This window comes from Vanacampus margaritifer, chromosome 2, assembly GCF_051991255.1.
Source record: "Vanacampus margaritifer isolate UIUO_Vmar chromosome 2, RoL_Vmar_1.0, whole genome shotgun sequence".
NCBI lineage: Eukaryota > Metazoa > Chordata > Actinopteri > Syngnathiformes > Syngnathidae > Vanacampus > Vanacampus margaritifer.
In genome coordinates this window covers 43,908,243-43,935,736 of record NC_135433.1, presented here as the reverse complement: position 1 = coordinate 43,935,736, position 27,494 = coordinate 43,908,243, and the positions used below count along the sequence as shown (strand labels likewise).

Below are 27,494 nucleotides of genomic sequence, written 5' to 3'. Positions count from 1 at the left end.
TTCCACACCTCACTAATTTGTTTTAAAATGACAGTTAATGGGATAGTCACTTTCCAAAAATGTGATCAATAAAAGAAAAAAAAGAGCACAGCCTTTGTAACTGATATAAACGACACCTTTTGAGATCATTGAATAGAATTTCAAAAAGCAGATATGAACTTATTCACTGCCATTGACGGCTATAGACGTCAAAAATTCATTTGAACTATTTGTATTAGTTTAACATTTTTTCCTACCTTTGCTAAGAGTATAAAAACCTAGAATTGTTTTTATTGTATTAGAACAGATATATATATATTTTAAACATTTTAACAAGAGTATGAAAACCTATATATTTTTTGTACATTGAGAACAGATATAAAATTTGCGATTAATCGTGAGCCAACTAGTGAAGTCATGCGATTAATTAGTATTAAAAATTGTAATCGCCGGACGCCCCTAATTTTTTTTATAAACTTTTCTTTAAAAGAAAAAAAAAAGATTATCAAAAAAAGAAAAGATTAATAAAAATTAGGGGCTTCTTTAAAAGAAAAAAAAAAGATTAAAAAAGATTATTAAAAATTAGGGGCATCAAGCGATTACAATTTGTAGTCGTAATTAATGGCATGACTTCACTAGTTAGCTCACGATTAATCAAAAAATTGATATCTGTTCTAAATGTACAAAAAAATATAGGTTTCCATACTCTTGTTAAAATTTATTTTTTTTAAACTAATAGAAATAGTTCAAATACATTTTTGACGTCTATAGCCGTCAATGGCAGTGAATGAGTTGAAGTGATGATTTAAATGAATTTATGCATTTTTAATAATTTTAAAGAATTGACAAAAAAGAAAAGATTGTGACGTGTAGCACAATTCCAAAAATAAACATTTGTCGATTACGTATGAATATTGTAATTTTGTCCCGACGCCATTATAAAGCTCAATATACTGTGATACGTCCATGATATAAAAGTCAGCAAGACTTTATAAACAAGTCATCTTTTATTGAGAATTGTTCCCAATTACAATTCTAAACAATCTATTTTGGACATGTGATATTTGTCACCATCAAAGCACTTTGATGAATGATAGAAAAGTGTCCTTATGTGAAGCCCAACTTGAGTGCTGCGTGTATGTATGAGAGTATTTACATACTTTAAACAGCTGGCGGTATTAGTACATCTGCTGCAGTTTCTCAAGTTAGGATTCACCTCTTTACAGTGAAAGAAATGAGTTGTCAACCCCCTCGACCCTCCCCAAAAGGCTACTTCCATATCCAAGTGCAATAAAAAAAAAAACACAAAAATGATTTCAAGTGGACTTTTTCTGCTTCTTCTTTTCGGCCTCTTCCTCTTTTTCCTTTTCAATCTCAGCCACCAGAGTCTCGATCTCTTTGGACTCCAGGATCTGATAACAGATAGATGCTTATTATGAGCTCACATGGAACTCTCGAACAGGATGTGTCAGTGAGGTGACGTGAATGAAGATCACCTTCAGTGGTTGATTCCGTCTGATGACTGCCAGTTCAATATTTTTGCCTCCTGACTGGACCACCTGTTGAAGGGTTAGAAAATGACAGTTCAGGGACTGGATGGATGGTTGTTCAAGCAAATTACAGCAATACGGTACAAAAGGTCAATTTTTATTTCATTTATTTTTAGCAATTTTCTGTATTTATAATTGTAAATTTCTAGTTCCTGATCATAAAATGGACGCAAGAGGACAGCCACCATCGTTTTTTCTTTCTTTCTTTTTTTAAGTGGTCAGGTCAAAGAGGTGAGCTGTGATTGGTTGTCACCTGAGCTTTAAGCACCTGTGACGTAATTTTCAGTCGACAGCAAGAGGCAAACTGTGTTTTTAAATGTATTAATTGTACATGTAATATGAAATAAAATATGAACTTTTTATTTCTGAAAATGGCTGAATGAGTCAAATATCCCTTTAACAGCCCAAAGTTCTCCTTCGTTCACTCCTACCATGTCCTTTTTGCATTTTACCTGCATTCTGGATGTCATGTGGCTCCATACTGCCTCTCACAGGTCAGTCTAGGTACTACAACAAACATCTGCTTTGGGAGAGTTAAAGACTCACATTTGCTGTACTGTAGATATGGCAGTGTGTATGGAGGACCTAAACTGCCAACATTAAAAATAACTAAATAAAATTGGAAATAAAAAGAGATATAAAAAAAAAACTATATATATATATATATATATATATATATTTTTATTTTATTTTTGAATTGTATTTTTATAAATATAAAAAATGCAATTAAATAATAACTAAATAAAAACTATATATATATATATATATATATATATATATATATATATATATATATATATATATATATATATATATATATACATATATACACACACACATATATATATATATATATATATATATATATATATATTTCCATTTATATTTATTTTTTGTATTTTATTTTTGAATTGCATTTTTTATATCTTTTTTTTTAATTATTATTTTTTTGTTTTGTTTTTTGTCATCGTATGGAATATTTTACATTTTAAACAAATCTTTAAGCTGTTGAAAATCAGTCAGTGTGTACAATATTTGAGAAGAAATAAAACTACACAACAAAAAGCTAGAGGACTAGTCAAAACAGTTTAGTTGATAAACACTCTTCTAAAAGAAAAACAACAAACCTCGAGCAAAGCTTTGATTGCCAACTTGATGGCCTCATTGTCTCCAGCGATGGCTTCCTCTGTGTAGTTCTTCTCCAGAAACTCCCTCACCGTTTTAGCACTACGACCAATTGCATTCGCCTAATAGGATATGGAAGACGCCGCACTCATCTAACATTGTTCAGCATTTGGACACGTGCCGCATGAATAATACAAGACCGAAATCACTCACTTTCCAGGCGTGGTAGGTTCCTGACGGGTCAGTCTGATACAGCCGTGGAGTCCCGTCGTCGTCAAAGCCGACAATCAGAGCAGAGATGCCGAATGGCCTACGACCGTTGCTCTGAGTGTATCGCTGAAATACATTTCAAGCAAAAACGTTCAAACCACATGGATGTAACCAGTCGTTCTCCAATTTAAAATGTTTTTTGTCTTTCCAAATTAGACTATGTTTTGAGGTTCTACATAACCCCTTAAACTCAAACTATCAACATAAGATGCACCTGTTTCAAGGTAGCAATGTAGCGTGTGATGTATTCCACAGTGACAGGATCCTCCACAGTCAAGCGGTGGCTCTGACACTCAACACGCGCTCTGTTTATCACGATACGAGCGTCTGCCGTCAGTCCTGGAAAAAAAGGTCAGATAACAGTAAATTAGGAACTGAACATTTTTTTAACACTTGCGTGCATGTTTCATTCCAAAATGTTATTCACGGTTCACCTGCAAACGCCATGCAGACGTGCTCGTCAAGGGCGCAGATCTTGCGGACGGTTCTCTCCTCCTGCAACTTTGCTACCGATTTCTTCTCAACTCCGAGGACAACGATATCTTTGCCCCTGATTCCCACCTATGCAAACAAACAAAAAAATGCTGGGGGTTGCTCCGATGGGTGCTTTAGGCAAATTAAGTACAATGCTGTAATTCCATTTTAGAATGCAACTAACATAAAATATATAATAAGTAAAGCACATGCCATACTTGTTGAGTGCACTTAAATAGGCAGTGGTTATTTTTCCGTGACTGGCAACTCTCCTGCTCGTGTTATTTCGCCGTGAACGGCTCTAATTGGTCAATCGCCAGATAGATACATTCTTGGCCTGGTTTGAATGGCTTTTTTTTTTTTAATTTTTTTTTAACTGTGATTAAATTGGTTGGTCGAGAATAGGTTACTACGAATCGGTTATTTTGCATGAAACTCCCCAAATACCTGATATATTCTCAAACTGTCAGTTCATTTAAATCAGGGCTGAAAACATTGCTTACTGCAACATTCTCATGAGACTTTTATTCTCTCGTTTCAATCTCCATTTGCTCGCTGTATTTTATCTAGTCTGATACTTGGTTTTAATTAATTTTAATCCAATTAATTTTAAATTATTTTATTATAATTTTGCAATGTCTGAATTATATTTTGTTTCTCTTTGCGCAATGCTTTTAATGTTTTATGGAAATCACGTTGATTTGTCTTGTTAATGAAATATGCCATACAAATAAACGACTTGCCTTGCAGTTCTCGCGCGACTCACGGCAAAATAACGGTAGGTGGCGAGTTGCCGGTCACGACAAAATAACCACATCATTATCATAACTTGTAAAGTGAAAGCTCTCTGAGCATGACACAGCGACAAGATGCTAACCAATGACACTTGTTACAGTATTTCCCAAACAAAAACGCGTCTAGAACACACACCTCGTCAATTTAAGTCACAATAACTACATTTGAGTATTATTAACGCGGACCACGATGAACTGTTCGCTTCATCACCAGAGATGCAAGTTAGCTACGAGCTAACCAGCTAGCGTTGGCTTTAGCTTTAGTTTCATATGCCGACTGACCGCCGTGGAGCCTTTCTTTACAGCTTCTTGCGCGTACTCCACTTGAAAGAGATGGCCGTCTGGGGAGAAGACGGTGATAGCTCGATCGTATCTTGCCGCCATGGCTTCGCAAGACGCGTACAATCACAAGAATAAAAGCGACACTTGAGCCAAATGATTCAGCTAGTTTTTAGCCGCAAGTCACTCAATCGAACGCTGCCCCTTGTGGAGAACGGCGCGTGCGCGTGAACTCTGAACTCGGAAGAGGATTCCACTGCGAAAATTGTAACTTCTTAAAACAGCTCATTTAGGAATCTAAAACACTGAAATTCATCACAAAAAAATGATATTGAAGAAATATAGAATTTAATGGTTCATCAAAAGCGGCTACATTAGGATGCGAGTAGAGAATTTGTGGATGTATCGGGAATTATAAATTATGTAAAGAAGGGATTAACTAAAATACATATTGATAAACTTCGTTTACGTGTCGATGATAACAAAATAAAAATTGTTGACGTACCACATTTTATATGTTTTTTCCCCCCTATCTATTCGGCTGTCCATTTCCTGTGGCCTCTGGATTGTTTCATTACATGCAATATAGGGGACAAATGAGTTTGATTGTTAAAACACATATTCGCCTCTAACAATATAATAGTTGTATTATTTTTTTTATGATTTATATACAATAATTAAAGACTAGATGAATCACTGTATAGACATTATGATATCAAACTTTCAAAATATGTTTTCAAATCAGTTACACCCCCCTAAACCGGACGAGTGCATTACAACATTGCATCCTATTCTGAACTGTTCCATGATCGGAGTTGTGTTGTACAGATTTGCTAAGTGTGCGCGCGACTTGAAGCATTTTATGATCTCGATCATTTAATTCACCTCAAGTATCACCATGTCGGTGGCGTTCGCACCTCACAGACAGCGTGGGAAGGGTGATATCACCCCCGCCGGAATACAGAAGGTAATTCATCTTTTTGAATGCGTCGCAGAATGGAGGCTGTGCTTTTTGAGAGGCTGCTAGCCGCTAGTGCTAATCGATGTAGTCCATCTGAGCCCGACTGGCTATGGATGGATTGGGTACAATGATGCTAATCCCTGCGCGGTTATTATGAATTTGCCATGTGCGGACTATAAATCCCTTCCACGTTCATTAGGATGTTTTTGTTCTCAACCGATCTTAGATCTCGGCATTGTGTTAGCTTGTTTTAGCAAGCTAGCGAGCCGCTTCTTTTGTTAGCTTCAAATGCACGTTTTGTTAAACGCCCACTTTTATTACGCCAGTCAAGTCATTCATTTACAATTTTGTTAACATTTATATGACATTTCTGCTCACTTTTGCAGCTACTTGATGAAAATAACCATTTGATTCAGAGTATCATGGACTTCCAGAGCAAGGGCAAAACAACAGAGTGTTCACAGTGAGTGTTGTCCTCCATTCTTATTGTCATTGAGCTCACCCTTTGAAGTGGACTGTAATTGATAACCCACTGCACTTTCACAGGTATCAACAAATACTGCATAGAAATTTAGTGTACCTGGCCACAATAGCAGACTCTAATCAGAACATGCAGTCTCTTCTCCCAGCAGTAAGTATCCATGCACGCTGATGATGACTCCTCTCCCTTGTTTGTAGTTTTGTATACACATCTACGATATAATTGTGTTTGAATATCTGTTTCTTTTCATTCTGGGACTATTTTAAGGTGATACACTGATATATTCATTTTTCAAAATCGGTATTTCATGTAATGTGTTTAATTGTATGAACCACGGTGAGTAAAGTAAATGGTGCATATCAAAAGTCAGCTGGGATAGGCTCCAGCAGGCTCGCAAACGCAGTAGAAAATGAATAAACACATATTGTTGTTTTTTTATTCCGATGGATGCTTCACATCAGCTGCTATCGGTACAGTACGGTAGTTGGTTAATGAGCCATTTGTGCAATTTCGGTGTAAATATGATATCGCCATAGGCCTATCCTTCTCTGTGTGACATTGTATCGGGGCGTCCTTGGTTCATGAAGATCCTGACATGTGATTTTGAGGTTACTTAAAAATGACACGCACTAGTTTGTGCACTAGTTTGTTTTCACGCGGCACAAGAAGGCACGCTCAGTTTTATCGTAGACTACGCCGTGTTCTGACTTGCGTACAAATTTGTCTCCGTAAGAATGGAACGCTGTCATAACCCTCAGCCCCTTTACTTTACCTACCCTATGCAGGGTTTACCCCAGAAAACTTGCCAAGCTGGGTGGACATGGGGCAAGAAATTTCCGGTGGCCTTTTATAAAAGGCAACCGATGTTATGGTAGCTCAAAACCTTTGAATAAACGGTAGTTTCACAACGACACTCCCAAAACTTAAACGGCTGTTAATGGTTGTAATTTTTTTTTTCAATGCTGTTTTTGATTGGTATTTAGTTATCATATGTGTTCTGCAGGCAACTTGGTGGCCAAGCAGTTAGTGTGTCTGCCATACTGTTCTGATCGTGAAGTTGGAATCTTGTTTCCGGTCCGCCTTTTGTGTAATGTGTAGATAGCGTGTATTCCCGGGTACTCCTAAATTGAAGACTCTAAATCAGAGGTCCTCAGGGACCGATATCCAGCCTGTTTTCCATGCCTCCCACAGCCAACACAGGTGATTCATATCATCAGCTAATCAGCAATCTCTGGAGAAGGCTAATAACGATCTCCACCTGTGTTGGCTGTGGGAGGCATGGTAAACAGGCTGGGTACCGGTCCCTGAGGACCAGGGTTGGGAACCTCTGCTCTAAATTGTCCATCGGAAGTGATTGTGATTGCTGTTCAAAGTCAGCTGGGATAGACACAAACTTCTTTGCGACCCTAATGAGGACTGCTGTAAAGTATCAGCTCATATGTGCAATGTATTGTTTGTTTTTTCTTATGATTTGTCAGAGCGCTGCTTCTCCGATTTTTGTCAAGTCACTTCTGTTTTACATGCAATTTTGCAGCCACCTACTCAAAACATGCCCATGGGCCCTGGCGGGATGAGCCAAAGTGGTGGTCCGCCTCAACCAAGTCACGGTCACAGCATGCCCTCCGAAGGTATGGTCGGCTGCGGCCCACCTGCCCCGCACATGCAGAACCAGATGAACGGACAGATGCCTGGTAAGCGGCCCTTCCCTCCATCTTGCTCTGTGTTTTTTCTTTTTCATTTTCCTGTTCCCCTTCAGTCCTTCTCACTTGGGTTGCTTAGCAACAGCGCAGACCTGCGAGGGAGGTTGTGCTACTGGAGGATGATGTCACCTGTTTGTCTTGGACCTCAACTCTTTGTCTTTTCATTATATATATCCTCTCATTTCAAAGTGCAATATAATGCAGTGTAATTTATTGTCATTTATCTTCTTTTACATACTGTATATTTTATGGGGTGAAAAATGATATTCATTTTTTTTATGCCTATCAGTTTTACTTTGTGCGCTTTGGCATTTGTCACAGAAAATTAAGCTGCCTTGTCCCCTAAATAGGAGAAAAGTCTTCATTTTGTTTTTTAATTATTATTACATTATTCGTGCCTTTATATACTATAGAACATGCCCAGTAGTCTTGTGTTATAGCCCTATAAGTTTCATTTTGTACAATTATTTATTTTTGAGTGATCTTAATGTAACTAATTGACTGCCATATACGGTTATAGACGTCAAATATTAATTTTAACAATTTCTATTAGTTAAATTTTTTTACACTTGTGTTAACAAAAGTATGAAAACATAGAATTTTTTTATTGTACATTTAAAACAGATATAAAATTTGTGATTAATCGCGAGTTACATTTAAAAAATGTAATCGCCTGACTGCAAATTTTTTAATAATCTTCTTTCTTTTTTTAAATCGCGTCAGGTGATTAAAATTTTTAATTGTAATCTCATAACTTCAATAGTTAACTCACGATTAATCATACATTTTATATCTGTTTAAAAAAAAATCTAGGTTTTCATACTCTTGTAGTGGAAAAAATGTTAAACTAACAGAAATAGTTCAAGTGAATTTTTGACGTCAATGGCAGTGAATGAGATAAATGTACTGACATATATGTCCATTTAAATACATATTCACTATCTAATGGCAAAGTAGCAACAACATAAAGTTAGCGTCAGTACAAGTACACGGTGAACAAGTGGTTAGCACGTCTGCTTTACAGATTTCATGGGTTCGATTCACGGCAAGGGACCTCGTTTGTGGAAGTTGCTTGTTCTCCCTGTGCTTGCATGTGTTTTCTTCTGTTTCCTTGGCTTTCTCTCACATTCCAAAATCATGCGTTTTCCATTCATTGAAGACTCTATATTGGTTTTAGTTTATGGTGTCGGTGCAGATACCAGCCTTATTTTAAAGAGATACTTGACTCATTTAGCCATTTTCAGTAGTAAGAAGGTAGTATTTCGTCAATAATTAATTTGATAACTTTATTTATATCAACATTATTGCTATTATTATTATTATTATGTGCAGTTAAAATACCTAAAAGCTAGTGTTGTTCCGATAACGTTTTTTGGCCCCCGATACCCATCTTTGCAGTATCGGCCGATACGATACCTAAGTTGTTGTTTTTTTCTCAACATGAAAAAGCTGTCCTGCCATTGGTTCAGAGCATTCAAGGGCCAATAGGATATCTTGGCTCGGCATGCAGTGAACATGTCACACATCAGTGAATGTTGTGCACGAGCAAGACACAAGATGCTGCTTCCAAAGTCCTATATTAGTATCGGAATTAATACTATCGGCATGTTATTTGTTAGTACTCACCGATAGCGATACCACAGTTTTAATGCAGTATTGGGGCCTCTGCCGATACCAGTATCGGTATCGGAACAACACTACTAAAAACCCATTTTGCCGCTTGCTGTCGACTGAAAATGACATCACATGTGCTCAGGGCTCAGCTAACGACCAATCATGACTCAGTTTGCTAACATCACATGACCAAACCCAGAAAACAGGTGAGCCGTGACTGGTCATTACCTGAGCCCTGAGCACATGTGATGCCATTTTCAGTCGACAGAAAGTGACAAAATGTGTTTTTAAAGGTATTAACTGTATGTGGCAAAATAATGAAGTTATCAAATTAGACAAAATATTAACTTTTTATTGCCAAAAATGGCTAAATGAGTCAAGTATGCCTTTAAGGTATCGGTCTTTGCGATGGGCGATACAGAATTTGCTGCCCTCTTTTACGATCAGATCGAGGAATGAGAAATTGGAAGAATAGGAAATTGCCATTAATTTTATGCAATTTTAGGGAAAATGTTTTATTGGTATGTATAGGGCTTTTTTTAAAATGATCTGTCATCGTTAATAAAATTATCAGTTTTTCTTTGGAAATTTTATGTTAGTTTTATCAAGACTACCAAGCAGGGGTGTGAATTGCCTAGTACTTCGCGATTCGATCTGTGTCACGATTCATAGGTCACGATTCGATTCGATACTGATTAATCCCGGTACGAATCTATAAGTCAATTATTGCGATTAAAAAAAACAAACAAACTCAAATTTAGAATATACTAATCATTAAACTCGTACATGTACACTGTAAAATTTGCATGAAAATGTACTTGAGGCTTATAACTGTAGCCAGCCACTGTATTTAACAAACCGATTGCAATCTGTTTCATGTTTGAACATTAAGCCTTAATATTTGATTTCAGTGCTGTTCAATGTTCCATTAATATAACATTCTTCCATGGTTAAAGTGTGAACCCTAACACTAATTAAGACATTTATAATATTTCCATCAAAAAATGTATCTTTAAAAATCGATTCGGCTGCATATTGAATCGATACGAGAATTGTGCGCTGTAATATCGCGATATATTGCCGAATTGATTTTTGTACAACACGCCTTCTACCAAGTGGTAATTTATTCAATCAGTTTGATTATTTATTCAATATACTGTATCTTGCCTTTATGTTAGGTTTATTTACGTTTTAAAATTTCTGTCCGTACATTTTTTTATTTAAATTAAAACTTTAATATTCTCTTTCCCTTTTTTTCTTGTCAACTGGATAATTTCCGGCCAATCCTGTAGCGTTTGGCAGCCCGATCACATCTGGTACTGATACCGGACGTAATGAAATGAACAAGTGTTACCTCATAAGGAGATACACCGGAAACGAACAAGACTGAAGAAAACTTTCGCTCTTCCCCCACAAGAGCGGGGCCGATACCAGTATCGATATCCGTCGCGAGAACCAATACCATGAAATTGGGCTGGTATCAGCCCAATACCTGGTATCTGTACTCGCCCATCCCTAGTAAATGGCATCGGCCCGTTATTTGTTAGTACTCGCTGATACCGATGCCAGTGTTTTAATGCAGTATGGGGGCCGATACTGGCATCGGTATCGGCACAACACTAATATAAAGTTTTTCAAAGGTTGTCATATGTCATCTGTACTAAATGTTGTTTATTCCTAGGGCCCAATCACATGCCCATGCAGGGCCCCGGTCCAGGGCCCAACCAGCCACCGAACATGCCGGCCGGCTCCATGAACATGCCCCCGAGCAGCCACGGCTCGATGGGCGGCTACAACCACACTGTCCCTTCATCGCAAGGCATTCCCGCGCAGAGCCAGATGAACATGACGCAGGGTCAGCCCATGGGCAACTACGGGCCGCGACCCACTATGAATATGCAGCCCAATCAAGGTAAAACGACTTTGATGTCGGCCTCCCGCCGCTGTGGCCTTGAAATTTCCGTCCTATCTGCTTCAGGCCCCATGATGCACCAGCAGCCTCCCTCCCAGCAGTACAACATGCCTCCGGGCGGCGGCGGCCAGCACTACCAAGGCCAGCAGAACCCGATGGGCATGATGGGCCAGGTTAACCAGGGCAATCACGTCATGGGGCAGAGGGCGATGCCCCCGTATAGACCGCCTCAGCAAGGTATCCCAATTCCTGTGTGTGTGCAAAAGCTGTATGTGTGGTTCTTCCTCCTCCCTTTCCCTAACCCACTTTACTACATTTCTTACTCTTTATTTTTATTTTATTTTTTATTTTTTTACCACCTCCACACCGGTCGCTCACAAACACCTTCACGATCCAGGATGCAATAAATCTACAGACTTGTGGTCCGAAAGCCAAATGCCACACCCTCCCTCCTCATCCACACACGTCCGGTCCAACAACACCTTGAATCTACTTGTGTGTATGTTGTGTATGTGTATGTAGGACCCCCTCAGCAGTACCCAGGGCAGGAAGACTACTATGGGGACCAGTACAGTCACGCAGGACAGGGAGCTTCAGAAGGTAGGAGAAATCCTTCCAGTCAGCCCAGCACTTGTGTTAACACACAAATGATGCAAAGAGACTGCGATTCAAAACTGCCCCCACCCCTCCCCCCTCCACACACACACTCATTCATATCAGTTTGTTTATTCTTCTCTGGGAAGATGTAAAAAGTGACCCTGGCCTAATCAATGACATCATCGCTTCCAAATTGTGTACGCCATCCCCCAAGGATCTGCAATCCATTAATTACTCCGATGTTTTCCGCCATGCTTGTTTGTGCTTGCGAAGCACAACCGCATCCACATGGATACCTAACAGCTTTAACCCCTTTAATTTCTTTATTCAATTAACATTTACTTTGTATGCTTCCTCCTTCTACTAACAACTCCTTTTCTATGACTTGTCATACATAACATATAACTTTTACCCTTTGGAAAGAAAGACTGAAGTATTAACGTGAACTTGAAGTTGGTGTCACTGGACACTTTGTTAGGTACACCTGTGCGATCTAGTGTATTGGTGTCAGACAGGTATTTATTTAGCAGTGCATTATGGTCACCTTATTTTGTTGCACAAAAAAAAAATAGAAAAAGCATTATGATAAATTAAATATATATATATGTAAAAGGGGGCTGTCACCAAGAATCTTTTTAGAATTAATTATTCGGCTGGCAGTGGATGTGAGGACTTACTTTAAAAAAATACAAAATTCAGCTGCGACCGTCTTTATTTTTTGTCCATATTTACCATTTTCCTTTTTTTTTGAAGAACAAGAAGAAAATATTCCCCCTGCCAACAATCTGTTGCGAACTTGCGACTATAAATAGTAGGATGTGTCTAAAAAAAAAATTGTTTCAAGTACTCCTATGCAGAGGAGCTAATACTCCTAGTGCACTCTCTGACAATGCGAGTGCCACTGCCACCTACTGTAGTGGATGTGCAATTGCACTTTATTCTAATACATTTAAAAAAAAAAAGGGGCCCACCTCACTACAGTATTTCAGAAGGACTGCTTTACACTCGCACTCAATCACTTTGCTCCCTGTAAAGTAGTGATATGATGCACTGTGATGAGGCTTTAGCTAATTAAAAATAAATAAAGGATCATCCTACCTTACACATACTAATGCAGTGACCACTGACCAGAAAAAAAAAAAAAACTAATGCAGTGACCACGGCTCCTCGTTCCGCATGTATGTTCCAGTGTGACATTAAACTTTATTTTTTTAAATGTTTTAAGATTAAAGCAACCCCAAACCCTGTGCATTAGCGTCATCATGTTGCCAAAGGCGTCCCGCCAGTAACAAATGTCGTTGCAGAAACACGGAAAGGGCCAAACGTTGGTTTCGGGTATCCTAAATATGGTTTTAAAATGACTAATTATAGTTTCGAGGCATACTTTTTTTGTGTGTCAAACACTGTTTGTGGTTCACTTAACTTTTTTCCCCACAACAACAATTAAATTTCTGCCAAGCCATACTAGTACAGTATTCTGTGCACACACACACACACATATATATTATATATTATCAATGCTTAACTGTATTTATATTTTCATATGTATCTGTGGTTGATGAGGTGAAATGTGTTTGTGTTGCCGAAATGTATGTGTGCAGTCAATAGAGCCCTATTGCTCACCCCTATACTTTCTTTGTATTGTTACATACTCAACAAAAATATAATCACTTTTGTTTTTGCTCCTATTTTTTTATGAGATGAACTCAAAAGATCTAAAACTTTTTCCACATACGCAATATCATCATTTCTCTCAAATATTGTTAAAAAAACTGTCGAAATCTGTGATAGTGAGCACTTCTCCTTTGCCCAGATAATCCCATCCCACCTCACAGGTGTGCCATATCAAGATGCTGATTAGACACCATGATTAGTGCACAGGTGTGCCTTAGACTGCCCACAATAAACAGCCACGTTTTATTGGGGGGATCCAGAAAACTGTTTTTCTGACTGGGTTCCTGAGTCCCCAAACCCCCTCCTGAATTCCCTTTTTTCCATTGCAGTGAGGGAGGGTCAACCAGGTCAACCGCCTGGTGTGGTCGGTGAGTTACTGACCATATTTTCTTGCGATTGTCCTTTTCAATCACATTTGGACAATCTTATTAGATTGCAAAGGTGTACCTAATGTTATGGCTGGTGGACAGTCTCGTTAGTTACCTAATCAAATATTAGTACAGTAAATATGTACTACCCACTACACTATGTGAGATCCAGTGGCTGCAATTACTTGAGAAGGTTCTAAAGTAAATGTATCCTTGTCATTTTGTTGACTTGTTACCGATCACAAACTGTACGTAAAACTGCTCTGGATGCTCTACTCGCTTACCGATGCATTGTTTTTGATTGGTGTGTTGACCCGGTTGTGTCCATGCTCACATCTCTTGACGTTGCTCTCTAAAGGTAATGCCCAGTATGGTCAACAGCAAGAAGCCTATCAGCAAGGCCCCCCACAGCAACAAGGTTACCCTCCTCAGCAGCAGTACCCGGGTCAGCAGGCCTACCCGCCGCAGCAACAGGGCTATGGTGAGTTTCAATAGCATATTTCAGTGTTTCCCACAGATTTCAAATCTACTTGGGTGGGTTGAACCCGTGGGAGGGTGTGTCTCCCCCCCCCCCTTTTGGAAAAAAATTGTGACTCCATATTTTTTGCACTTATTTTATATTAAATAATAATACAAATAAAATATTGTCATATTGGATTATAAGTGGAAAAAAACTGGATCGGGACGGATTGGACGTGAATACACAATCCTAAAGCACAAACTGCAAAGCTTAAAGTGCACAAAGTGCTTTGCGGTGGTTAAAGAGAATATAGTATGGGATCATTCTGGCCCAAATTAAGAGAAGAAAGCAAAACAATCAAAAACATCAGACGTCCACAATCCATTCACATTCCGTGGCATACCTTGTCCAGCCAGCACTGCCTCCCAGTTTGTTTTGGTGGAGTGTGTTCGCCTTCTCTCATTAGGTGCATTTCTTTTTTCTTTTTTTTCTTTCTTCTTCTTCAAGAAAGCTCAGTATTGTTCATTCGATTTGACATCATCATTGCTCTCCTTTTTTTTTCTTAAAAAAAAAATATATATATATATATTTTTTAATACATATATACATATATATATATATATTTTTTTTTGTATGTGGGTGAGTATGTGTATGTGCGTGTGTGTGTGTGTGTGTGCGTGCGTGCGAGCGTGTGTGTATTCATCAGTTCACCTAAAGCCTATTAAAAAAAATCCCATACTAATAATATAATATAATAATAAATTGCCAAATGCAGAAACATCAATGTAAGTTATCACGATGTGGTGGCTCTCGCTAACAGACAGAATTAAGTAACCAGAATTAGGTTTAAAAATTCTATATACGTAGACCATGTTTCTATAAATTTTGATATTTGGTTTTTATTTGAGGCAGATATTTTTTCCATTAAAATATGATTTATGAGGAGGTTAGACCATTGGTCGATATTCAGAGTTTGTTTATTTTTCCAGTTAACAAGAATTGTTTTTTTTGCGATAGTAAGGGCTACAAGTGTAGATTGAAATTGTTTATGTGGTAAGTCAATTGTTCTTAGGTCACCTAGCAAACACAAGTTTGGAGATAAAGGTATCCTACAGTCCAAAATAGCGGAAAGTTTTTCTATGACTTTAGTCCAGAAATACATAACCGGAGTACATAACCACAAAGCATGAACATAAGTGTCTGTAGTGTTTCGTAAACATTGGAGACAAATGTCGGAGTCTGAGAGTCCCATTTTCTTCATCATATATTGAGTAATGAATGTTCTGTGAATAATTTTATATTGGATAAGTTGTAAATTTGTGTGTTTTGTCATTTTAAATGCGTTTTCACAAACTTGAATCCAAAAGTCAGATTCCGGTGCTATTTAGGTGCGTTTCTATTACCCTCAGTTTCGCGCGAAAGGCAAGTTGCGCAAAAGCCAGCTGGTAATGGAAACACAAGATTAAAAAAAAACAAAAAAACCCTCAAATATCGCCAAAAAGTTTTTACGCTCTGATGAGGTGTCGAAATAGAAGTATATCGCAAAAGTGTAATGGAAACTTTTTGAGCACTGTAGTCAAGTGACCCCCGCCCGGTCACGGAGGAAAGGAAGTAAAAAGTACGGGGCCGCTCGCTTTCCTGTCGGAACTGCCTCCGGAGGGAATAACAAGTATTTTTAAGCACAAAGCGTTTCAGTTATGGGGCCAATATGCCGCCGTTCATCGCACGTCTCATATCGTTGCATGAGAAATGGCCGCACACACAACACCACCAAATGCCCTTGCACATCTATAGATTGAAGCATCATTGTCAAACAAATAATTTTGAATAAAAAATCATTCTTCTTTGAAATGTCGAATCTGAATCAAATCGCAGACCCAAAAATTGGAATCGAATTGAATCGTGAGACATTCAAAGATTCCCACCCCTGTTTACCCTCCATGTTCACACTCTAAATAAATGCTACGTGCGTGAAGCCATCACTGTCAATTTTAACCATACCCCCTAGAAAAACATACGGCTGTTGTTTGTCAATAGCTGATCCTTTATCCAGCCTAGCTGCCAAATCATAAACAGAGAAACCAGATGTGGGGTGCTGTTATAAAGTGAATTACAGTAAATTCTGGACTACAATCCGCTACTTTTTTCACTTGCATTCGACCCTGCGGCTAATACAAAGATGCGTCTTATCCATCGGCAGGCAGAGCATAACAAACCAAGTGAGACCGAACGACAGCGAGCCAATTTGCGCCCTCATTATGGAAAAGAAAGTATCTTATATGTGTAACAAACTTGAGTATTCCCCAAACTTAGCTAGCGCGGCTTATAGTCCAGTTGCGCCTTATAGTGCAGAAATTACTGTAGCCAAATTGTGACTCTACAATTCGTAAAATTCATACTTGATTGGTGGGCAGACGCTTCAAGAACCCAATTATCTTTACATGAGAAAAAATAATCCATTTTATGTCCCCTTTAAAGGTTCTATTTTGCATTGTACCCTGCGGTCATCACTTATTTAGTTTATCCCCCCCCCAAAAAACGTTAAAAAAAATTGGGTGTGTAGAAGATCAACTAAAAGCGAGACTTTAAAACGAGTTCACTTGCAATGAAGTGTAACCACAATTATGTTGCTCTTCATGCATTTCTTTCTCTCCCTCATCCCATATTTCTCCACAACTTTCCATCCCTCAACCTGAGTGTGGGCCAAAGCTCAAGTTAGTAATGAGCTTGCAGCGAGGCAAAGCTTGTGAGGTGAGACCCATCTGCCGCACATGCTTACGCCCCACGTGCTTTTTATACACACTCTCTTACAAGCCCTCACTAGTTTATGCTCAACAGTGTTAGGAGCACCTAATGATGCTGCGTGGGCCTCGTTTTGACTCGAGCCCCAGTAAGGTTTTGCTTTAGTCCCACACATGTTGGATTAGGTTCACCATACGGGATTTGCTAGATTAGCCCCTTCCTCATTTTTTATAATGAAGCCCGCTTCTCTAATGAAGACCAACATCAACTCCTTGATGTCTCCCTCCATAAGGGAACTTAATGTGTGGCTCCAACCTGAATCGCTCAAGGCGTAACGTAGCCTAAACAAATGAGTCCGGTATCGCGCCGTCCTTTGGTTGTCATCCATCAACTTTTCATGGCATCCAATTAATGGTTCGGAAGGGATTCCCTAGAGTTCCACCAACTCTGCTCATTATATCAAGAGTTTCTTTCTCTCTTTTTTTGGGGGCAAACTAAAAATTCATGATGAAGCAGTCCATTACAGTATTTCCTCGTGTAGTGTCTGGAGCTTTTTGGCAAGTCACATCGGCTCCTTGTTTACAGATGCTAAAGTAAGGCATTATGGAGAAAACCTAAACAGTGTGTACCCGCTGTGAAACGTAATGACGGTTCGGTTTTGTTCTGGGGCTGCTTTGCTGAATCTAGCACAGGGTGTCTTGAATCTGAATCTTCATACTATCAAGGTGTCAGAATGCTCTGCCTTAGCAGCAACTCCTTCAAAACATCTACATTAACGATTGCCCTGGGCCGATACCGGACTGTGTTAGGCCAAAGTGTTATGTTCACTGACGCTGGCCCAATACAACTTAAAAAAAAAATAAAATCAGGAATTTATGAGTTTCATCCGCTTAAATTGACTTTTTATAAGGAATGGCTTGAACCAGAAAATCCAAACGAATGCCGTCAAAAACGCTAATTGACGTTTACTATGTTTGTTTTTTTTCTCAATGAGCAGTGGAGGTGATTGCGCAGTACTGCCTGCTCAATGAACTTGTGAAATCACAAAACACCCACTTACTATGGCCAGCAGATGGCAGCATTGTATCTCTTTTCAATGGGCTCCCAATAGTATGGAATTACAGTGAAACATGACCAATCTGATTAAATAGAACGTTTTCAAGGATGACGTGAACAATCAAAGCCTTTGTCACATTAAATCTAATTCACAGAGCGTCACTAAACAAAAAATATTAGTGTCAAAGTCACTGTTGTGCAGAAAATATATCTTTTCACGAAAAGCTTGTTTTTTTCTTATGTTTTAAATTTTTGATCACTATCCCTCAAATTACCTATTTTCAAATGGTGATTACTAAAGACCTGAATAAGGTAGAAGTCTCCACAAATCTATGCATCATTATTAAATTTATTGCTGCTAAATTTTGACGTGGAGGTTTCTGCTGTGTTGCGACTAGAATTCCCCCAGTACAGGCTTTCGAAGTAGGGGGCGGTCATTAATCGCGCATTAAAAAAAAATAGTACGTTAAAGGAACTTGAAATTAACTCAAAATTAATGCACTAATTTTGACACCCCAAATTTTTAGATTTTTGGTTTACAGCAGGGGTGGTCAAATCCAGCCTGATCCACTTGCATCAAATAATCAGGGTTGTTATCAGGCTTCTGCAAAGCTTGCTGATGAGCTGATCATTTGATTCACCTGTGCTGGATAGGGGCTCTTGAGGGCCGGACTTTGCCACTCAGCCCAGGTCCATGAAATGAAATCTGTATTTTAGGTCCTTCCCAGAATGCCCCGGGACAGTACCCCAACTACCCCCAGGGGCAGGGACAGCAGTACGGTGGCTACCGCCCGCCTCAGCCCGGACCCCCGCAGGGCCAGCAGCAGCGCCCTTACGGCTACGACCAGGTGAGTATGGGCCCGACACTGTGAAGGGCTAGATTATAAACGTACACGCGGCCGTAGTTTGTCCCTCATTTTTGACTTGATGGTGTGTATTTTGTGCATGCTCTCATCGTATTTGGGCTTACTTATGTATGTCGCTATTGCCGTTCCAACCTCGGTTTTGTATTCTGGCTAATGTAGCATGCCCCCTTCAGGGAAAATATGAAGGCTTCTTCCTTAGGTTTGCTGCTAACTGCCGTGGTTCTTCTTGCCCTGTAATAAATATCCTGTGGTCTCATGTTGGGGACCAGAGCTACACTTTGATATCTTTATCTTTGAATATTCAGGGGCACATGAGGAAATAAAGGCCCGGGGATTTGAACCCCCTGACTAGCTCTATAAGAAGCAAAGGTAAATGGTTGCTGTGAAGACCTCAACGTCCAATCTAGATGTTTTGAACACCTAGCCTCAATTTTGCATTTTATGTTTTCCTCCTGTCTCCTTTCTTTCCTTTTTCTTCTCCTCTTTCTTTTATAAGGTGAAAAGATTGCCATTTTTGTTCCTTTTTTAACACTGTTGGTTAGCCAGGGGTCGAATTTGTAAGCAATTGAGGTCCAGAAACACAGCGTGCTTTGGGAGCCAAGAGCCAAAACATATGCATTCTATTTATGTGTCTTTACTTAATCTGTGAAAAAAAAAAAGATTTATGTTTTGGATGAAAGTCATACTCTTAAATTAAAAACACACTTCGACCCCTGCTTAAAGATACATTAGCTACTACTTCCTTGCCCTGAACCTTTCTCACCGAAAAGTAGCATCCTCGAGTACAGTGTTTCTCAAACTTGTTCGCATAATAGTACAAAAAAAAAAATCCCGATTTACACCCATCATATACAAAATCAACTGCCCTGTTTGGATTAGTGCAAATTGAAAAGCTAAACAGGTGAACGATTTGGACCTTGACTTTTCAAAACGTTTTCCGCAATTTAATGTAGTGATAATTTATCAACGACGATTAGGGCTACATTGCAATGAAACAAAATATGATACTGCAAGAATAAAATTGTAATTAATTTTTTTAGATTTTTTTTCAAATGACATATTACAAGTTACATTTGTATTTTGAGGGGAAGTGGGAGAATATGACAATAGCCATGAAACAAAGGATGGATACGTGGAGTTGTTTTTGTTATACTTTATTATACAGTACGTTTAAGAAATAATGAAATACTCACATCAGTATCATATTTTCGAACCATTGCGTACCCTAACAAGTATCGAGAGCTTGCGAATTCAAGGCTCAGATGGATGCGTGACCTGTGTAAGAATATGAAATGTTAGGATTTTTTTCCCCTTCTAATGATGCAAATAAAATAAAGATAAATAAAGACTTTTTCTAAAATATATATATATATTTTAAAAAAAAAAAGGTGCCTTTTCTTGTAAATGAACAATTGCCTTTTTTAAATGGGGAAATTTTTTGGTGTGAGGTATCTTTGTTGCTGGCATTCGCACAGTGGCAAAGTGTTGTTGTTGTTGTTGTCCAAGTGGCTGAACATGATCTGGGTAATCTCTGCTAAAGCAATTACTATCTCCTTATTTGGAAACCCGACCGAAAATTATTGGCACAAACATTTGAGTAGTATGCTACGTGTAGTTCTCGTAACTTTCAAATTATTTTTTTCTCGGAATATTGCCCCTGCCCTCTAAAACTATATATATTTAGACGTGGCCCCAATACGTCGTCGTACTTTGGAGTTATAAAAAAAAAAAGTTCCAGCAATTGTTGGAACAGCATGACTTTCTTTTAAACAAAAATATATTTCTAAAAAAAAATAAAATAAAAACAGATCACCTTGTTTTTTTAAACTAATTTTTAAAAAATCCTGAAAATACTGCTATTTAAAAAAAAAAAAAAAAGTTTATTTTTAATAAAATAGTTTCTCAAACAAGCCAATCTTTTTTTGTTCAAATTTTCACTATTCTCATAAGATAAAGAGCTTTTAAGAAGAAACATAAAAATAAAAATAAATTCTAATGTGGCCCTAATACTCCTTCAAAAACAATGTTTGCCACGTCTTGCTACTTACAATTACTTTTATTTTTGCGCTTTCACAACAGTTAAATCTGCTTAACACATTTACTCCCGGACCCCTTGTAGCTTCTTGAGGACCACCAGTGGCCCGTGGGGCACACTTTGAGAAACACTGCTTGAGCCATTAATAAAGACAGTCCCACTGAAAAACGTCCAGTGTCTCCAGTAGTGTTTAGAGCTCACCACTTGTGAGGATCTGCTCCCATCTGCTGGTGGAAACAGGCAAACGCAGCCATATGTCATGGTGTGCAAGCTATTAAAGCCGCCGCAGATGTTTGTTGATAGCTCAGGTGTATTTTGTATTTTAAACAAGTAACATGAACCCTGTCACCTTTCTTCCCCATCCTCCCTCACAGGGCCAGTATGGAAATTACCAGCAATGAGAAACGCCCACACAGATGATATGAGTCACAGCAGCACAAACAAACAAATGAAAAAAAAAATCCATTCTCCTCCCCGTTTTGGGCTCATAACAATTATGTCATTTCAACCACCCCCCCCCCCCCCCTTTTTTTTTGTGTGGTTCAGTATGTCTCAAAGCGGCAGTGCCTTAAAGATGGAGCTGCCTTATCCTTGAGCATTGCGTCGACTGTACGCCAAAATTTGGGGGGTTTCAAAAGTTGTTCTACTGTGGTTTATGCTTCAGCTCCCGGTTAATAAGAAGAAGCAAAAAAAATGCCAGCAGTAGGCGGAAGGTGTGTGAAGGTTAGAGGGGCGCGGCGTAGCGTTTAGATAGCAGTCAAACATGTGCTACAGCTAACCCGTACAGGTACACGTCTCGATGTATGTGATGATGTAAAAAATCTATTTTATTCTTTTTTTAGAGACAGATGAATTTGTATAAGACATTGGAAGCTAGTACTAATATGTAAGTGTCAACCATTTTTTATTTTTTATTTTTTTGTTGTTGTTGTTGTCCAGCACATTGTTGTTTGTTGTGATGAACTGAACCATTCAAACGATTTGCAATTGCTTTCCTCTAATTGTAATTAGGAGACAGAGAGCAAACCTGCCACTAGATCATGTTTTTATATTTGGGGGGGAAAACACGCATTTGCTGTACTGTTCTAATAAATAAGCTGTGCCAACTTTAGGAGTGAAAACAAAACAAAAATGTTTTGTTTTTTTATTTTTGTTTTTTTGCCACCATTTGACAAGATGTGGCCAAAGGAGTGTTGGGTTATGAAGCCGACACAATTGTGAACACAAGGCCTAAGTAAGCATATCAGTTGTGTACAAAAGAGTTAAAGGCCACACTGAAAAGAGGAAATTAGGACAAAGTGTAATTACAACAACTAATTTTAATGTTTTGAAGGGATTTTAAAAAAATAAAAAAAATATATGATAACATGGTAATATGAAGTTTTTAGGATTTGCGACGAATGTAACGTTTCGAGAATAAAATCTTGACGTTACGATAACGTGAGAATTACAAAGTGGGTTATGAGTAAAATTCTATTTGTATCATAGTGGTCAAATTATGTTTTCTCCTAATATTACATCATATTCTTCACATTCTTGTGATGTATCCGTCTTCACCTTACTCAAGTAACAAGTCATTTCTGGTAAATTCTACTATGATTTTATTCTCAATTTGTTTTCTTGTAATAAGATGAAAATTCCATGTTTTTTCTTAAAATATTACTTCTTTTTTTTCTCCTAATGTTATGGCTTCATTCTGGTAAAAGTATTCTTTCTTGCTTCACTTTATTCTCTTTCACTATTTTCATTCCTTTTTCTTGTTTTCGGTGTGACCTTGTCCTCTTTTGCCTATTGACTGCAAATGGATGAAATGGAAATAAAACAATATTTCTGACAATGTATTATGGTTAACCATGCTGGAATGTTTTCCTTCGTTGGATTACGTGAGTAGGCTGTCGTCTTTTAAGTAGTCTCGTACGTGAATATTAACGGCTGTCACATATTGTATCATAAGAAGTGAAACATAACGTTCATGTCACATTTGGGGGCTGCTTGTGCAGTTTCCTGTCACTGGCTTGTTTGGTGATGCGTCTCATGTACATGTACAGCATTGAGAGGGCAACAATGGCCTTTCCTATTGTTTATATTTTGCTGTTTTTAAATATTTTGCATTCCCATCCACACAGCGCTCACATTTGTGTCATGGTAATGTAATACTGTACATTCTGATAATAAATTGGAGGAATCTTTAATATACTTTTGCATTCTCGTTATTACGTTTGACCTCGACAGTGGCACCCGTTGTTTCTCTCGTCCAAACAAGATGGTCGCTCTGAGTGGCGTCGCCACATTTCTTTCCATGTTATATATTTTTTCTCATGTTACCACTTGTTTGTGGTAACATAAAAAAATTCTGATAATGTGACTTTTGCTTCATTCTTGTAGAATGGGGACCTTTGTCTATTCTCATCAAATCTTGACTTTTCACCATATATTTTTCCCCATGTAATAAAATATTACGTTACAGCTTTAAAACTAGAAAAAAAATGTTCCTCATATTACTTTATTTTCCTAAAATTTGAATTTTTTTCCATAATGTTATGAAATTTTTCTATACTTAAGTATTTTTTCCTCACAATTACAAATTTGTACCCCCCCCTTTCTAAAGTAATGTTAAAAGTTAATTACAGTAAAATTGAGTATTATTCCATCTTAAGATATGCTAGTTTTTATCCTCAATTTTTTTCTTGTCTTGTTCAAACTTTATTTGCTAAAGTTACATGTCCCCCCCCACCCATGATGGGCCCAAATTTAACAAATAATAATAATAATCATAACGTACCACTTTATTCTCCTGACATCATTCTTGTAAAATTTTAACTTTTTATCATTATGACTTGAGTCACCTACAATTATTATTTTTTCCTTGATTTTTCCTGACTTTATTTCACAACAGTTAAAAAGAAAAAAAATCACCTTCTCAAAATTACCCCCCCCCCCCCCAAAAAAAAAATCTAATTGTATTGTCTTCATCACCTCACCACTAATGACCTGGCCCTGCTCGGCTGCATGTCTGTTGTGTCCAGATTTAGCCCCAGAATTACCTTCCTGCTCCCTCCAGAGAGAGAGAGAGAGACTACCTGTCACATTGGGGGGTGTTACAGATGGTACACCAGATGTGTGTCAGGTGATCGGAGAGTGGTATATTATTTTATTTTTTAAAGTTTTTGGTCAACTTTAAAAAATATTTTCATGCCACGGTTGGTGCTCAGATTTTAGCAGCACCTCCCAGTCACCGCCGCCACCATCATCCTGCTGCTCCACAGCTGGCTGCCCCACCCTGCCCAGCTGCCACTGGGGCTCCCCCTCGGCCTCGTGGCTTGGCAGAGCTGGCAATGGTGGTGAATGCCCCCCACTTCCACTCCCAGTTCAGCCTGGCAGCTGCTGCCCTCAGCTGTGCCCTCGCAGACGGTGCCGGGGTTACACAAAGTCACTCCTTCTGTGACTGTCTGAGGCCGTTTGGGGAGGGTGAGAAGGTGCCAAGGCGACTCGCTATCAGTAAAATATCCTGTTATAACTCCTAAAATGTAACATACAATTTTGGAAACAAGCTATATAATGAGCGCCAATACCCCAAATGTCGCCAATTTTATTTTTTATTTTTATTTTTAGCTATCCATATAGTCCTGATGCAAACAGCAAATATCCTTGAATAATTGACCCCCCCCCCAAAAAAAAAAAGTTTGTACTTGCATATAGATGCCACAAGATGACGACAACAGCTAAAATGGAGAGGTTTATAAAGCACCAACTCCATGCGTCTCGAATGTACACAATCATGTACTGTGTACATAAATGACTATTAAGTACTGTAGTTAAACTAATAACTCAAATGAGGCTCATTAGTTACCATTCACTACTTCAAAATCTACACTAGCAGTTTACAAAAGCAGGATTAAGTCACTTAACTCATTGTTTGATATTTCACACAATAAAACTAAGGAAATACTAGCAAGTTATATCAGCAAATTAGACTAATCTGTTACTAGCGGAATCAGGAGAGAAGCAAAAACCAAACTTTCAGTTTTACTTCTGACTGCGTGCGTAGGCCGCCAACAAAACAGGGCATCTCAAATGCATACAAATAAACACCATTTGTGAATGAAACCTATAACAACACTAATATTCAACCAGATGGTGACCGCTTTACATACTTTAGTAGCTTTAAACTTGGAGGGGGGGAGGGGGGGCAGCAAAGAATGGAGGTAAAAAAAAAAAAAAAAAGTTTCCCAAATTGTTTACCCATTACATCACACACCTATGGACACACCCGTGACTGCCATGTTTGATTCAACGAATATATGGATATGTTGCAGTGTGCCCTGTGTCAAAAAGAGAAATTACATTGATGGCCATGGTCAAATTGGGCTAATGATTTCATTACTGTGCGGTGTTTGGCTGCAACAATACTGGTGGGAAGGACAACGTGCAATTTAAACATTTACATTAGTGTCCAGACTCCTGTTGTGGAGTAGATCTTTTCCTCCGCGTGTTCGTTCTCTTTCGAGTAGTGAAAATGTTGGTTATCTGAATACAGGCTGGAGATTGATGAACAGTTCCTTCAAAGCTTTTATTTCTACAGAATATTCCGGGCACAAGTGAGTTACAGACAATGGCTGTAGCCTCTCACAAGTGCGAAGATTACAGAGGACTTACAATATTCTTATACTATCTTGAAGGGCGGTACCACACAGTTTCCAGTAAACAGTTCAACCGGAGTTGATCGGACCTACACAATAACATTCAAGGACACTATTCAGACACAAAACAAAAGCCCATTTGAGGATTAGAGGAGGTTTTTCAGTCATGACTGCACCTGGCAGAAATTGCCTCACAAAGATACATCCGCAGAACAAAGCTCTACTGAGGAAATAAGGAAATTAAAACAGTTATGACTAAATCTGGGCAGAAGACCCTCTTCACTCCACATTGATGTAATGTTTACAAACATGGACAATCATCGATCTACTAGTTTTTCATTTCCAAGCCTTTGTTATCCTCCAGATCTCGGCCTCCAACATGGCAGACAAAAAATTGCCTCACTGTTCTTTCCCCCCATTTTTGTCGAGTTTTACCTTGAAGTAGCTTTCTATCAAGCTAGCCAACATTCAATAAACACATAGGGCCTACTTCAAATCACCAAGCTAACCAATACCAACAAACAAGCTAGCTAGCTAGCTAGTGAGCTACAAAGATGGGCAAACACATATCATTAAATGTTTCACTTTTGTTTTTGGTGTGTGTTCTGTGCTCTTGAGCTTGTTAGCTATCTTACAAATGACTCGTGAATCTTTAAGCTGCCATTGAGCTAGCTATAGAGCTAACTAGCTTGATAATGTTAGATTACCTGTTTTTGTAATCTTTTGCGTGTTCAAATAAATCAGAGTTGAGATCTCGTGAAGAGGGTCCTTGCAAGGTTTTTTAATCAGAAAGTTTCTGATGACACAAAGGAATTTCACCAAGCAGTGTTTCTGTCCAAATGTGTGTCGTCTCTTGAAGACATGGCACTTTTATTGGAAAAACAGTGATTCACAGGAAAACGCCTCTCCCCTCCCTTGAGGTGGAAAAATCATATTAGACTTTCTTTGAGTACCCTAGCTCGTCCTTGAACTTTCAAAAACCGGATTTCTAACGAACAGAAACTAGACTCCTTCGATAAATAAAATAAACTTATTAACTATCTCATTTCTGGGAAAAGAGAACAAAGATAACAAAGGGGACAAAAGCATTACTCATCAAGCTATAATAAGTTAACATAGTTATATCTACATCTACACATCTATAACTTAATTCAAAACAGTTAAAATATAAATTAAAACAGTAAAATGTCAACAATAACAACTACATGGACAAATAAACTTGAGTACTTCAATCAATGACCTAAAATATGGTGGATGGGAAGGTACATAAATAGCTGGAGAGTCCGTCCACCTGTTGCCATTCGTACAACAGATCAAGTCGTGTCATGGACGCACTGCGTAATCCAACAGAATCTGTGGGTGAGGTGGCAAATGATGAAGTCTGCTTACTGAAAGGGACAGACTGGGAACTCAAACCTCCATCATCAAAGGCATTTTCTCACAGTTATGTATAAAAATGTGTTGCCCAATGTAGCAAGACAATGGTTAGCCTGCTATTAGCCAATGAGCTTCAGAGATCATATTAAATGTATCTGAATTTCCACAGCATCTTTTTTTTTTAATCAGGGGACTGTGTTCTGTCTTCCTTTAAAGCAATTTGCCTGAGTAAAACGACGGGGATGTCACATTATCACATATTCAAATAATTGTGGTAGGCTAAAATGCACATTCAAGCCATTTTTACCCTTGATTCTTAATTGTTAGGGGTGGGAATCTTTGAATGTCTCACGATTCGATTCTGATTTTTGGGTCTGCGATTCGATTCAGAATCGATTTTTGATTCAAAATGATTTGATTGATAATGATTGTTGCTTCACTTTATAGATGTGCAAAGAATCGTAATGATCTACTCCAGTCTGACTCGCTAATGCTAATTAGCGCGCTACTTGCGGCACTTTTAACACTCAAAAGAATGGC

The 27,494-nt window shown here is 38.4% G+C and overlaps 2 protein-coding genes across 6 annotated transcripts; one reads left to right on the top strand and one right to left on the bottom strand.

Annotated features, from left to right (window-relative positions):
* Positions 1 to 967: 967 nt before the first annotated feature.
* psma8 (proteasome 20S subunit alpha 8) lies at positions 968 to 4,699 on the bottom strand. The gene is made up of 7 exons (XM_077559168.1): positions 4,475 to 4,699; positions 3,359 to 3,485; positions 3,139 to 3,263; positions 2,868 to 2,990; positions 2,657 to 2,776; positions 1,476 to 1,538; positions 968 to 1,391 (listed from the first exon to the last, which is right to left on the bottom strand). The coding sequence occupies exons 1-7, from the start codon at positions 4,574 to 4,576 to the stop codon at positions 1,296 to 1,298; spliced, it is 756 nt and encodes a 251-aa protein (XP_077415294.1). The 5' UTR covers positions 4,577 to 4,699; the 3' UTR covers positions 968 to 1,295.
* Positions 4,700 to 5,253: 554 nt separating this feature from the next.
* On the top strand, positions 5,254 to 23,133 carry ss18 (SS18 subunit of BAF chromatin remodeling complex). Of its 5 annotated transcripts, XM_077557586.1 has the most exons (12): positions 5,254 to 5,438; positions 5,819 to 5,895; positions 5,979 to 6,063; positions 7,448 to 7,604; positions 10,909 to 11,139; positions 11,206 to 11,376; positions 11,662 to 11,739; positions 13,740 to 13,778; positions 14,137 to 14,259; positions 18,754 to 18,884; positions 19,208 to 19,271; positions 21,312 to 23,133. In XM_077557586.1, the coding sequence occupies exons 1-11, from the start codon at positions 5,370 to 5,372 to the stop codon at positions 19,223 to 19,225; spliced, it is 1,179 nt and encodes a 392-aa protein (XP_077413712.1). In that variant the 5' UTR covers positions 5,254 to 5,369; the 3' UTR covers positions 19,226 to 19,271; positions 21,312 to 23,133. The 5 variants fall into 5 exon arrangements, with proteins under 5 accessions (XP_077413712.1, XP_077413711.1, XP_077413714.1 ...); XM_077557585.1 differs by lacking the exon at positions 19,208 to 19,271; XM_077557588.1 differs by lacking the exons at positions 11,662 to 11,739; positions 19,208 to 19,271.
* The last annotated feature ends 4,361 nt before the right edge of the window (positions 23,134 to 27,494 follow it).

Bases quoted from the DNA above. Each gene is read 5' to 3' on its own strand.
- psma8 (XM_077559168.1), bottom strand. From the start codon at position 4,576: ATGGCGGCAAGATACGATCGAGCTATCACCGTCTTCTCCCCAGACGGC. The intron at 3,486-4,474 runs GTCAGTCGGCAT...TTGTTTGCATAG, and splicing joins TAAAGAAAGGCTCCACGGCG to GTGGGAATCAGGGGCAAAGA. The intron at 3,264-3,358 runs GTGAACCGTGAA...CTTTTTTTCCAG, and splicing joins CGTCTGCATGGCGTTTGCAG to GACTGACGGCAGACGCTCGT.
- ss18 (XM_077557585.1), top strand. From the start codon at position 5,370: ATGTCGGTGGCGTTCGCACCTCACAGACAGCGTGGGAAGGGTGATATC. The intron at 11,740-13,739 runs GTAGGAGAAATC...TTTCCATTGCAG, and splicing joins AGGACAGGGAGCTTCAGAAG to TGAGGGAGGGTCAACCAGGT. The intron at 13,779-14,136 runs GTGAGTTACTGA...TGCTCTCTAAAG, and splicing joins TCAACCGCCTGGTGTGGTCG to GTAATGCCCAGTATGGTCAA.